General features: G+C 40.6%; 2 protein-coding genes across 2 annotated transcripts; one reads left to right on the forward strand and one right to left on the reverse strand.

Annotated features, from left to right (window-relative positions):
- Positions 1-2,447: 2,447 nt before the first annotated feature.
- Positions 2,448-6,374, forward strand: LOC133733132 (sodium-dependent phosphate transport protein 1, chloroplastic). The gene is made up of 10 exons (XM_062160738.1): positions 2,448-2,858; positions 3,282-3,389; positions 3,591-3,746; positions 3,904-4,119; positions 4,231-4,440; positions 4,599-4,736; positions 4,994-5,095; positions 5,198-5,263; positions 5,407-5,491; positions 5,837-6,374. The coding sequence occupies exons 1-10, from the start codon at positions 2,502-2,504 to the stop codon at positions 5,932-5,934; spliced, it is 1,536 nt and encodes a 511-aa protein (XP_062016722.1). The 5' UTR covers positions 2,448-2,501; the 3' UTR covers positions 5,935-6,374.
- Positions 6,375-8,514: 2,140 nt separating this feature from the next.
- LOC133730363 (uncharacterized) lies at positions 8,515-11,378 on the reverse strand. The gene is made up of 3 exons (XM_062157971.1): positions 10,635-11,378; positions 8,834-8,884; positions 8,515-8,670 (listed from the first exon to the last, which is right to left on the reverse strand). The coding sequence occupies exons 1-3, from the start codon at positions 11,376-11,378 to the stop codon at positions 8,515-8,517; spliced, it is 951 nt and encodes a 316-aa protein (XP_062013955.1).
- Positions 11,379-12,740: the final 1,362 nt, after the last annotated feature.

Genomic DNA, 12,740 nt, shown 5'->3' on the forward strand with positions numbered 1-12,740 from the left:
CGTCGAGGGCTATGATGGCGGAGCGAGTCAAGGAGGTGGTTAGGTGAGTGAACTCAGAAGAATTGGTGGAGGAGATGAAGTGGGTTTTCAGGGGGATTGGGTCTTGCGGATCCACGGAAGAAGAGGAGGTCAAAAGGAAAACGAAAAAAGAAAAAGAAAAAGAGAGAAAGATAAAAAAAAAAATTAAAAGAAAAAAAGTAATTGAGGGTAAAATAGACATTTCAGCTTAAAATGGATGCCACGTCAGCAATTTAACAGTCAATTTGGACGGTGCTTGACGATAGGGACCAATTGGGAGGAAATTGGGAATTCAGGGACTTTTTAGGTGAAATTAGAAGGTCAGGGACTGAAACGATGAAACCCTATAAGTATAGGGAGTAAACAATAATTAACAATATAAGGATTAACATTATAAACGTTGCATAAAATGCTCCTATCAAACACACTCACATATGCAATATCATTGTGTCAAGAATACTAACTTGAAATAGACATGTTTGATCTTCTCCTCTGAGCAATCTTATGATGAACGAAATCTCAGTAATAAGGTAGAGAATTGAATGCTTGTGTGTGATTGCTAGAGCAGGGATCAAGGCCTATAAATAGGCATTGAGGATTAGGCGCCTCCCATAAAGGTTCCCTAATCCTATTACATTTAATTAGGCCAACCTTATTCTTGTTCCATATGAAAGTAGTGATACTCATTAGCCAAGCAACCCTTTATTCAATATTGGTATCATTAGGAAATGAAAAGGATTTTAATGAACATTAGGAATGTCATACTTGCTTATTCTGTAAGAAGACAACTTAATTAGTTGTCATGACTCTTAATAAACATTGATAAGTCCATATTAAGTCTTACATGGTGATGCTCGATGGTCGGTCTTGTAGGTTGATGGCTCTTTAATGAGGATATGCTTCGTTTGGTTTGTGGAAGAACCATTTTCTCAATACTGCACTAACGTACCAAATATGAGAAATATAGCAGTTACTTTTTCTTGAACTCACGGATATCTATATTATTATTTTTTTTGTAAAGCGGTTTGGAATCCAGTCAAGCTGGGAGGCTCAGCCCCACGCCCATGTTATTATTTATTATAGAATGTCACATCAGAGGGGGGGGGGACGTAATACCTGAACCCCGAGCGCTCATAGAAGCTTTACAAAAATCCTCATAGAGGACATCCTGTAAGTAATCAGGAGCCTCTCCTAAAGAAAGGTCAAAAACATGACTTAGACTATCAAAGTGGGCTAATCTATCTGCCACACTATTTGCTTCTCTAAAAATATGTCGAATTACAATCGTATCAAAAGTATTAATATAATCTTTGCAATCATCAATAATTCGACTAACCACTGAGTTATCCTCCCCTTGATAGTTCAACGCATTGATCAGAATAGACGAGTCACTTTCAACTTCGATTTCTCTCCATCCTTGGTGTATTGCAAGTAATAAGGCCACTCTGCAGGCCTCAGCCTCGCATTGGAGTGCAGAACAAATAGAGGACAACGACCTAGACCACATAGCATGAATTGTGTCGGCAAAATCCCTCACAACAACACCAAAACCACCACGGCCCCCATCTCGTTGAAAAGACCCATCAATATTTAACTTGAGCCGGCCCTGAGGGGGAAAGACCCACTGATTTTTTTAAGAGAATAGACTTTGTTAGCCAAAACTGATTTTTTATTAAGAGAATAGACTTTGTTAGACAAAATTGTTTTTTTTTACCTTTTCAACCCTCAAGAATTAAAATATCATTGATAACGTTTTATTCATCAAAGACAAAAGTATCAACACATAACAAATAAAAGAAAAAAAATTAATTAAATATATTTTTTTTTTTCGAAAACTAACCACTCATATAAGCATAACTACCCACTATTCTCACACCCATCGGGGGGGGTAGGCAATTTCTAGTATATAAGAGGTCAGGAGTTCGAGCCCCATCAAAAGTGGGAATGAGGTGGGGTTTTAAAAAAATAAATAAAAATAAAGGCTTAAGAGTGAGACTGAGACCATGGCAGTGTGGCCTCAACACAATGACTGACATCGGTGTTCGGTGAGCTCAAAATAGGCGTCGGCACCCGAAATATTAGGTCCAACCATAATAGCTAACAAATGATGGATTTGGGCATGAGAAGAGAAGCAATTAAGCCCAAGAAGTACTCTAGAGTCTAAACTTGCATCAAGCTGACCGTTCATTCCGGAGAGAATCACTACACTTCGAAGCCCATCCCAACTTAAACAGCCCAGCCCAGCCCAACATCTCCAGTAAGTATTATAAATAATAGTTCTCAATTTGATTTTCCGTTAATTACCCGCCAACCCCAATAACCGCCACCCTCTTACCCTCACCTGCACAATCCAATCACCTTCCGTGCAACCGCCACGTGCACAAACCACAGCCAGTCCACATAAATATCCCTCCCATTAATATCTTACCCACCATTGAAACTGCGAAGCTGCTCCGAGCAGCACTCAACTGTCACTAAAAACCATGACCGCCAGAGCTCTTTGCTACTCCTTCTCTCCCAAACCAAACGTCCCGCCCGATATCTCAATCCCCAAGAGAAGTCTCGGCTCCGGTTTGAGACCCGTAAGCCCTGTTCGGTTCCGGGTACGGGTCCAGAACCGGGGGCAGTACTGCTGCGTCGTGCGAGTTTCGGGTGGCGGTGAGAGGAGAGGCGGGAAAGTGTTTGCGGATGTTAAATCGGAGCCGTATGAGTTATCGGAGACGGTGAAGGAGGAGTTGGAGTCTGTGGCTGATGAGGTTTCGTGGTTGGAGCAGTTTCCGAAACGATGGATTATTGTCATTTTGTGCTTCTCGGCTTTTCTTCTTTGCAATATGGACAGAGTAAGCTTCATCAATTCAAGCTTTGCTTCTGCAAGAACATATGGAGCATATCGAACATTGTCATCATAGCATTTATGATATTATTGTTTTTTATGATTCAATTGATTAATTAAATAAAAAAACATGTCCAACTGATTAGGTTAAGAAATGTCAACGTATCATATTTGACTATTTCATGATGGACAGACCAAAAGAGAGAGAGAGAGAAAAAAAAAAAAACAGTATTCCTTAGAAGTAACAGATTAGAAATAGGTTTGCAATTACAATAAGCTTTGTTTAGGTACTTTGAATAGATAAATTGTTGAGAATCTATAATCTTATGTTGGGAGTTCTAAACATAGTGTAACAATATATCAGATTTGGCGCTCGGTATCTGTTGCCAATTGATTATGGATACGTTTGACATTGGTTACGTTTTGGCAGGTAAATATGAGCATTGCTATACTTCCCATGTCAGCAGAGTACAACTGGAACTCAGCAACTGTGGGTTTGATACAGTCTTCTTTTTTCTGGGGCTACCTCCTCACTCAGGTTACATGCACTTAAATCTGCTAATTTCTTTATGTATTTTCACTTGTTTAGGCTCTGAAATTATACTATGTGAGTAAAATATAAAGCTGACAGTGTGAAACGACATTCCTTGTGGTCATTCTGAAAGTGAAAATTTCATAACCGATGATTATAAGATAAGCTTTTGATTGTGTTAATCAACTTAGATTGTAATTGCTGCAGATTGCTGGTGGCATTTTGGCAGACACAGTAGGTGGGAAGCAGGTTTTGGCCTTTGGAGTTATTTGGTGGTCTATTGCTACTGCTCTGACTCCTATTGCTGCGAAACTTGGATTACCTTTCCTACTTGTGGTTCGCGCTTTCATGGGGATTGGTGAGGTTAGAATTCTATTTTTTCGATTAACAAGTAGGTAATAAATTACTGTTGAAATAGGTCTGCATAGTTAGACAGTCCAGCAACATAACATGTAAGAGTGTAAGACAAAAAATTATGCGTGACAATGTAGGCTTACTTTGTTATGCTTCTCTTTTTCAGGGCGTGGCTATGCCTGCAATGAATAATATTCTGTCAAAATGGATTCCAGTATCAGAAAGAAGTAGAGCGTTGGCTCTGGTTTACAGTGGGATGTACATTGGATCAGTCACTGGCTTTGCATTTTCACCATTTTTAATACATCAATTTGGATGGCCATCAGTCTTTTACTCCTTTGGTTCTCTGGGGACAGTCTGGTTTGCTGTTTGGCTAAGTAAGGTGATATTCCGACAGTTAGTAATCAGTTTTCTTATTTACTTATGATTTATGAGCACATATAATACATATGCATAAAACTATCCTTTAATTTGTTTGGAGATGTTTCTGCAGGCATACAGTTCACCTGCTGAGGATCCTGAGCTGAGACCTGAAGAGAAGAAGCTAATTCTTGCCGGTAATGCTTCCAAGGAACCTGTAAAAGTGATTCCTTGGGGACAAATTTTGTCCAAAGCACCTGTTTGGGCCCTTATAGTTTCTCACTTTTGTCACAACTGGGGAACATTTATTCTTCTTACATGGATGCCAACATACTATAACCAAGTAAGTCTTCATTTCCTTGGATTACAGGATTATTGTATCTTGTTGAAAATAAGTTGATGGTAATAAGTGCAATGGGTTTATACTTAACACTGCGTTTGTGGCAGTGTATCAAACCTGAAATTGCTTGTGTTTTGCTGATTTTATAATCCCACCATTAGGTGCTGAAGTTCAATCTTACAGAATCGGGGCTTTTCTGCGTCTTGCCCTGGCTTACAATGGCATTCTCTGCAAACCTTGGGGGGTGGATAGCAGACACACTTGTGAGTAGGGGTGTATCGGTGACAAGGGTTCGTAAGGTACTACTCACATCTAATGTTATAGACACGCAACTTTTCTTTCTAGATGAGAGCAAGAGAACAATTTTCACTGATAGGAATCATATTTTCTGCGGGCAAAAAGTACATTAATTTATTAGAAGTTATCTAACTGGCTAAATTCTGCCTTTAACTTAACTGGTAACTGCTAATCTTGTTGCCACTTTGTAGAAAAACAATGAGATGTTTTCTGTTCAACTAGTTGGTTTGCTAACCTAGTTATTTGGTTTGCCTTGTAGATTATGCAGACAATTGGGTTTCTTGGCCCTGCTTTCTTCCTTACTCAGTTGAGCCATGTCAATTCTCCTGCAATGGCTGTTCTATGTATGGCATGCAGTCAGGTCTGATTTCAACTCTTGGTGCAATTTCTTATTACTGCTGTTCATTCTGTAATTTTGGTATATAATTTACCTAACTGGTTTCTCTTTATTTTTCTTAAATAGGGAACTGATGCCTTCTCACAATCTGGTCTATATTCAAACCATCAAGATATTGCTCCACGATATTCTGTGAGTATCAATTTAAGCTTTTGCTCTGTATTGCATGTGCTGATTTCTTCTGTGTGTAAGAACCATAGGATGAATCATCTTACTGAGTAGAAAAATAGGAGGAAAAGAAAGATTCTGATTATCTTCTTCTAACTACTCCTCAGGGAATATTGCTTGGTATGTCCAATACTGCTGGAGTACTAGCAGGTGTCTTAGGAACGGCATCAACTGGTTACATTTTGCAACATGGTTAGTTCCCATCTACTGCAATTTTTAGTTGGTAGAACTGAAGAGTACTCCATCCAATTTTAATTTGTTCTCCTGTTGCATTGAAAATTTAATAAACCTGGTACAGAACTGTGACACTCTTCTCAAGCATTACCCACATGGGACACTCGCATTTCTCTACACACATAAACACAAAAGCATCACCAGTATTATTATTTGGCAGGCTCCACAGTTCCTACCTTCTGGCTAAAGTTCATATCAACTTGGCTTTAATTTCTTTTGCCAAGAGGACATCATATCAAGTTGTAATCTTTAGGCAACAAGCTGATTTTAATACATTGCTCTTACACATTGACAAATTTGCAGGTTCTTGGGATGATGTATTCAAGGTTTCAGTAGGCCTTTATCTGGTTGGAACTGTTGTCTGGAATGTTTTCTCAACCGGCGAGAAGATCATCGATTAGTTCATGGATAACTTGATCCTAAACAAACACCTGGCACTTCAATCCTAAACTTATGTAGAAGAGTTACTCTGGAGGAGAGAAGCAGAAAAATGCCAAGAAATTCAATTGGGAAGGAAATCGTTATCTGTTTATTGATATTCTTGGTCTTTAAAAAAAAATTGTTAGAAGATTTTGACAAGAAGCATGGAGCCCGAAATTGGAAAGGTGAAGTTCTAGCTAGAGGCTTGCTGCTGCTTTTGAAGTATTCATAAGTTGGTTGCATTTCAACCATATAAATCAAGGATGAATACATAGCAAAATGACCCCAACACAGCCTGTAAATGTTATATTGAATACTCGCTAACACTTCAAATTTGTGATACTAGCTATATGTCCAAGTAATTCTCATTAATACTACTTTTTGACTGCTAATGCCTAATTGGCTAAGCCTCCGTTACTTAGAGCATCATCCATAAGCTCTGCTAATCCTACAGCATCAAACATCTAGACGTCTAAAGTTTTATTTTAATTTTATTCACATCAACGTACTAGATAGTAGTCGAACTCAAAATTTCTCACTTATAAATAGAAAAAGAAATTTTTTAAGAACAGTACATGAACTTAAGGTCACTGAGAATTAAGATGGCCAATGTTTCAAAACTATCACATAAGTACATGGACTTTTAAACCCAACTCAGTTTTCATACATTCTGTTATCTCCTCCGTTAAGGAGTATGCCACCGGCATATTAGTGAGGGCAAATCCGTCTCTTCAAGTTTAATTGAAAAAAAAAAAAAAAACCTGACATGTAACATCAGCAATTACCATGGACACCCAAGGCTTTTCTCTACACCCAGTTCTCTCTCTCCTCACCATCTTCTTCGAGTACATCTCAGTACGAAAATCTGAGGCAAGTTGTGGCGGTGGCTTTGGGTTTGGTGGTGGTGGCTTCGGGCAAAATCAAGAATTGGGGTCAATCCCAATCAACTAATTCTACCGAATTGAGTTTCTGGGTTCCTCCATGTTCTTGATGTTAGTTCATGCTCATTTTGTCATTTTTTCACCTACCCACAACTTCTTCTCGAAGATGCTGAAAAACCCAAATCTCAATATGGTTGTGTTTGTTTGGCGCCCTCCAATCTAAACACACAATTATAATCAGCTTATAAGCAATTGAGTATAAGCTTGCAGAAAGGAGAGGAGGAGAACTTGTGCGAAGAAGAAGAGGAAGAGAGGGAGAGGAAGGTGAGATTGAAGTTGAATTGAGAAAGGCAAGTTGTGGCGGAACGTGAGATTTTGCAATGGGATCGATGCGAAGGAGGAGCACAACAAGGAAAGAGTTGCAGAGGACGCCATTGTTTCTTTCACTTCACTCTCTCACTCACCCTCTCTAATTACAAGGCAATTTGGATCTCTCTCATGCTGATCAGAAAGGTCTAGGAATCGGTAAACCTGTAAATGAACCGGATTTTGATCCAGATCCGTGGTTATTAGACGGGTTTGGATCGAAAATTTTGATCCGTTGATCCGTTAATGATCCGAATCCGTTAACCCGTTTATTTAACTGATCAAATACGGATTTAGGTAGATCCGATCCGTTAATGATACGGCCCGTTTTCGTAATAATAAAATATTATTTTTTATTAATATATTATTATTTTAAAAAATATAAAATGTAAAGTATTAAGAATTTCTAATACAAATTTTTTGCAGAAAATCTAAGGGATAGTCCATCACCCAAGATTCCAAGAAGCATTAAGAATTTTGATAATGTAACTCTACTTTTGGTGATACTCTTCATGTTGTTTTAATATTTTATTAATATCTTATGAGGTATATTACTATTTACAATTTTAAAATATTTGAAATTATAAACGGGTCGGATTAGCGGATCGGGTGTCCGTTAATCCGGCGGATACGGATTTGGATTGAATTATCAATGATCTGCTGGGTTAACGAAGCGGGTTTGGATCGAATTTTTTTTTAAGTAAATGAATTTGGATTTAGGTCGATCTGATAATTCGATCCATTTACAGGTCTAGGAATCGGTTTCCACCGAGCTGCTGATGCAAATTCAGAGACAAAGAGAGATACAAAAATACTAAATTACTCTTGTAAAATAAATAATGGCATAAATGTTAATGGTGTTAGTGACGGCATGTACTAAAAGTGTGTAGGGTTTGTAAATCCATGTATTTATGGAATAGTTTCGAAACGTTGACCACCTTAATTCTCAGCTGTCTTAAGTTCATGTATTGTTTTTAAAAATTTCTCGATAGAAAATTAATGCTCATAGATGCCTAAATCTTGAATCATAAATATTTAAGCTCAAGATTCCAAATATTAAACATAACTTCACTTTATAACCCCTGTGCATGAGCAATGTATCCTTGACATCTCACCTCTCGTCTAGCCAACCAATGAACCATACAACCTCACTTGTGCCAACACTAACTCGCCACCCAGAGTTGTCCACCCGAACAGTCATTTAATCAACCTAGTATACACTCATTGTGACTCTGATGCGACCAAAATGGATTGTTGGACACTCAGATCTAGGACTGCAGTAAACCCAGCACTACCATCACCCTACTATCGACACTATGCCAACACCTTTGTCTCTTCACCGTCATCTCCTTGTCTATCACCTTCTCTCGCTTGTACCATCACAGATACACCAAAACTAGTTCTGGGAATAGCAAATGCATACGCTCCTCCACCTATGTGTAGATCGGATCGATCCCATCGACCGCACTCCTATGAATTTCAATCCCAATCAATCATTGATGATACCAAACCATCCCTGAGATACTTACGATCGAGAAGAAAATAACCTCACCCACTAACCACTAACCCACCACTACTCATTTTCGCCATCGCCTCCGACTTAAAACTAGATGGGAACGACCTTCCAGAATACCAGAATGATGATTGCCTTTGCCCGATGTACACCAAACCCAACTGCTAACACCTGAATAAACTAAACAACTTAAAAAACTAAAACCTAGAAAAACTCCTACCGAACCGCCACCATCATCCTTCCGCCCTCCCTTCAAACAATGATAACTAGACATCCAACAATCCCAACCATTGGCCCAATCCCAATCCAGTGCAGTAGGGAGAGCACGCCAACCAATAATCCCAGCCCAACTCAATAACTGTACCAACACCGCTATGCCGCCACCATAAACGCTGCTACACCACCGACGTTGGGTCACGTCTCCGCCCACCGTTGTAGGACCACCCACCAAACCACCCTGGATCGACATCGGGGACCAATCCAAGCACAACGCTGTAGACCATCCCATCAAGCCCTCGATATCAGTCCACCTTGCACCCACCACAAGATGCCACTCCAACCCAGCATAGAAACAACCCCCCTCCAATCCCAGCCCTTAACCACGCCTCAACCCTAGATGCGGTCACCTTCTTCCACCGAGAAAGACGAAACAAAGAACCTTCCAATCCCAGTCTCGAAGCTCTGGATACGCCTACTAACATCATAGCCCATCCGACTGCATGCACCGTGCACCTACAAGGCCAGTGGCCCACGCCAACGCCGAGGTGCAACCAAACAAGCGGGCACACTGGCAACAACATTCTCTACTTTTCTCTTTAGGGTTTTCTCTCTACCCTTTAATATCAAAGATCTTAAGTGGTGTTAGATATATATGAAAATGATACTTGAAATTAACTATTCTAATCGCACTTTTAAGTGTCCATGAGAATGAAAGTAACTAATTCAGCATTTCTAAGGGCAACTCCAACCTTGGGGTGCCAAACCAGATTTTGGGCAATTTTGAGACTTTGGATCTCCAACCTTGTGTTTTTGGGGGGTCTGGTCCTATAAATATAGGACTTGGACTCATTTCTAGTCTCATATTTGAGACTTTTCCAGGACCAGATCTGATCACTGTACATGGGGGCCAGCCCACTTGCTGTCTCAGCCCAAATGCCGAACCAACGCGCCAGAGGGGATAATTGAAGGAGACGCGCGCGGCAACTGCTGGGAAGAGAGAGCACGCGCGCATCATCCGTTGGAGAGAGAAGATCGACTGCTTTTTCGTCTGCAGGCGTGGGCCCCGCGCCAATTGCTGTCCCCTGGTGACCGTTGGAACCCCCAACGGTCATGAAATGTATGGTCCAGATTGATACCTGATTAATATGGACGGTCCGATGTTGCCCTTTTTTTTTTTTTTTTTTACTGAACGGATCTATTTTCGATCTGATGGCTCAGATTTGAGGGAAAAAAACTCATCTACGGCTCTTATTAATTGAAGGGTTATTATATCCTTTTTGTTCCAAAAAAAATAAAAGAGTTACCAGAAAATTAAGGGAAAAAAATCTACCCGTTGGAACAGTGAAGTGTAGGAAATTCTATAAATACCTACCCATTCTTTTCTATTTCCTCACACCAAATATCCTCCATCTCCTTCACAATTTTCCATTCATTAAACCCATCTTCTTGTTCTTAAATATATCTTCCTTTTTTCTTTTCTTTTTTTTGTCTTGGAAAAAATGGCTCCAAGAGGGGATTCTTGGAGGCACAATGAAGAAGTTATTCTTTGCCAAGCTTGGATCACCGTTGGGGGTGATGGTTGCGTCGGAAAAGATCAAAAGTCGGATTTATTGTGGAGTCGTGTGGCGGACGAGTACAATGCTCACTTAGGGTATATGCCATCAACTAGGTAATAACATTGACGATAATGCCTATTACGTACCTGGTAGCTCACTTCAGGGGTTTCACCAACGCATTGAGCATTGAACAACGGTGAACATCCAAGGACGTTAATATCATTCAGGGAACCTGGAAGTCCGAAGAAGGCATGCCAAATCCAAGTATCGTAGGAGGCCACCGCCTCTAAGATGATTGTCGGTTTCCCCTTGTAGCCAGTATACTGCCCTGCCCATCTAGTGGGACAATTTTTCCACTGCCAGTGCATACAATCAAGGCTACCGACCATTCCCGGGAATCCCCGTTCTTCAGCTTTGTCAAGCAGCCGTCGCAAATCTGCCGGTGTTGGTCGGCGGAGGTAAGTCTCATGGTACACATTCCAGATTGCCTTTGTGAAGTGCTCAAAAATCTCAATGGCAGTGGTCTTCGCAATATCTAGGTAATCATCGCAGAAATCAGCTGTGATGCCATACGCGAGCATTCTCATGGCGCATGTCAGCTTTTGTTCAGTGGATAAGTTTAGTCTCCCACAAGCATCTCTTGTTTGAACAAAATATGGGTCGTAGTTGGCCACGTCGCGCATCATCCTGTCAAAGACGTGAGGTTGCATTCTATATCGCCTACGAAATACGTTTGGTTCATACCTGCACGGATCAGTGAAGTATTGAGCTTTGAGTCGAAGATCCATCAGCTCTCGATCCCTGGCCTTATAGGTACGACCTTCTGAAGAACCACCCCATTGTGAATCCTCATCTTCCAGAGTTTGGATTTGCAAGGCAGCAGCAGACATCATCAAGTTTCGTCGGCGGCTTCTCGTGACGGCCTCTTCTTGATCTTTTTGCAACCATTTCGTCAAACGATTCATTGCAGAAATGGTTTGACAAAATCAAAACGGAAAAGAAAGAAAGATTTGTGTGATTTGGATATGAGAAGTGTTTGTGAATTTGTGAGAGATGAGGATGACAATGACCCCATATTTATGGACGGTTTGAGTTCATATCATTAGATAAGATATGACACGTGGCGGACAAAGACAACACCGTAATTTGGACAGCCAATTAGAGATTGACACGTGGCGCTCAGGGGCGTAGGGACACTAGGGCGAGAAGGGTCAATTGACCCTTCTCACTAAGCTGCCATTGGTTGAAACATTTGATACTTATATACATACTTATATTTAATATATTAGTTTGACCCGTCTGACATGTTCCATTCACCCATAACTCACATACTTATATTTAATATATTAGTTTGACCCGTCTGACATGTCTCATTCACCCATAACTCCACAGTTTGGACGTACACCACCATCTTTTAATTTTTTTATTATATTTTATTCATATGCTTTTCATTGATCAATTAATTAATGACAGTTTCTGTTAATGCTTGGATCCGTGGGGATCTAATTAACTATAAGTAAGAGAGATAGAGAGAGAGAGAGAGAGAGAGTTGACGCGAGATGTATAGTGGTTCGCCTCCGCATGAGCGGGAGACTACGTCCACTTGAATGTTGTACTAGTGTGTCGAGCCTTGCGGCCTAACATGATTACAAAGTGTGTTGTAATGGGATCCAGTTGAATTGTGGGAGGAGGCATTCCTTTTATAGATGAAGGAATGCTTCTCCTTTACTTGTTCTTCGATGTGGGACAAGCAAAGTTACTATTCTAGTCTATTTAACATGCAGAAAGCCTATTTGTGTGGGCATGTTGACAAGGGCGGAAAGGTGGCTTCCCGACGTCGGATTTGCGACTTCCGGATACCGTGGCGTAGCTTGAACATAGGGCTACACGATGCATGTCTCGGTTGGGCCTTGCCATGTCTTGTGGATGTCCCAAAGTGTGTGTTAATTATGCTTGGTGATGTAGAGAACTAGCTTGCTAGTGTAGGTATAAACAAGTCCCCGAAGTCCCCGAGTAAGAGTAGCTTCTTGGTTGGGGAGTTCAAATCATGAAGTCATCAAGCATAAGTAACATTCGAGGGGCGCACGGCCCCTACAAGTCCCCGAGCTCCGCAAGCAAGAAGGGACTCGTCATCCTGCATAACAAAAGACCAAAAAATCGCATATGCAGTTACATCGGAGGTGCACAACCATAGACTTGTGGAGCCCGGAGGCTAGACCACATGGAAGAAAATGTGAACAAGTGTGGTGCCC

Source organism: Rosa rugosa, chromosome 2 (genome assembly GCF_958449725.1).
Source record: "Rosa rugosa chromosome 2, drRosRugo1.1, whole genome shotgun sequence".
Taxonomy (NCBI): domain Eukaryota; kingdom Viridiplantae; phylum Streptophyta; class Magnoliopsida; order Rosales; family Rosaceae; genus Rosa; species Rosa rugosa.

Excerpts from the sequence above, each read along its gene's own strand:
- LOC133733132 (XM_062160738.1), top strand. The coding sequence starts at position 2,502 with ATGACCGCCAGAGCTCTTTGCTACTCCTTCTCTCCCAAACCAAACGTC. Across the intron at positions 4,120-4,230 it reads TTGCTGTTTGGCTAAGTAAG|GCATACAGTTCACCTGCTGA; the intron begins GTGATATTCCGA and ends ATGTTTCTGCAG. Across the intron at positions 4,737-4,993 it reads CGGTGACAAGGGTTCGTAAG|ATTATGCAGACAATTGGGTT; the intron begins GTACTACTCACA and ends TTTGCCTTGTAG.
- LOC133730363 (XM_062157971.1), bottom strand. The coding sequence starts at position 11,378 with ATGTCTGCTGCTGCCTTGCAAATCCAAACTCTGGAAGATGAGGATTCA. Across the intron at positions 8,885-10,634 it reads CCCCTGAAGTGAGCTACCAG|GTGTTAGCAGTTGGGTTTGG; the intron begins GTACGTAATAGG and ends TAGTTTATTCAG. Across the intron at positions 8,671-8,833 it reads CAAAGGCAATCATCATTCTG|GAGTGCGGTCGATGGGATCG; the intron begins GTATTCTGGAAG and ends TGAAATTCATAG.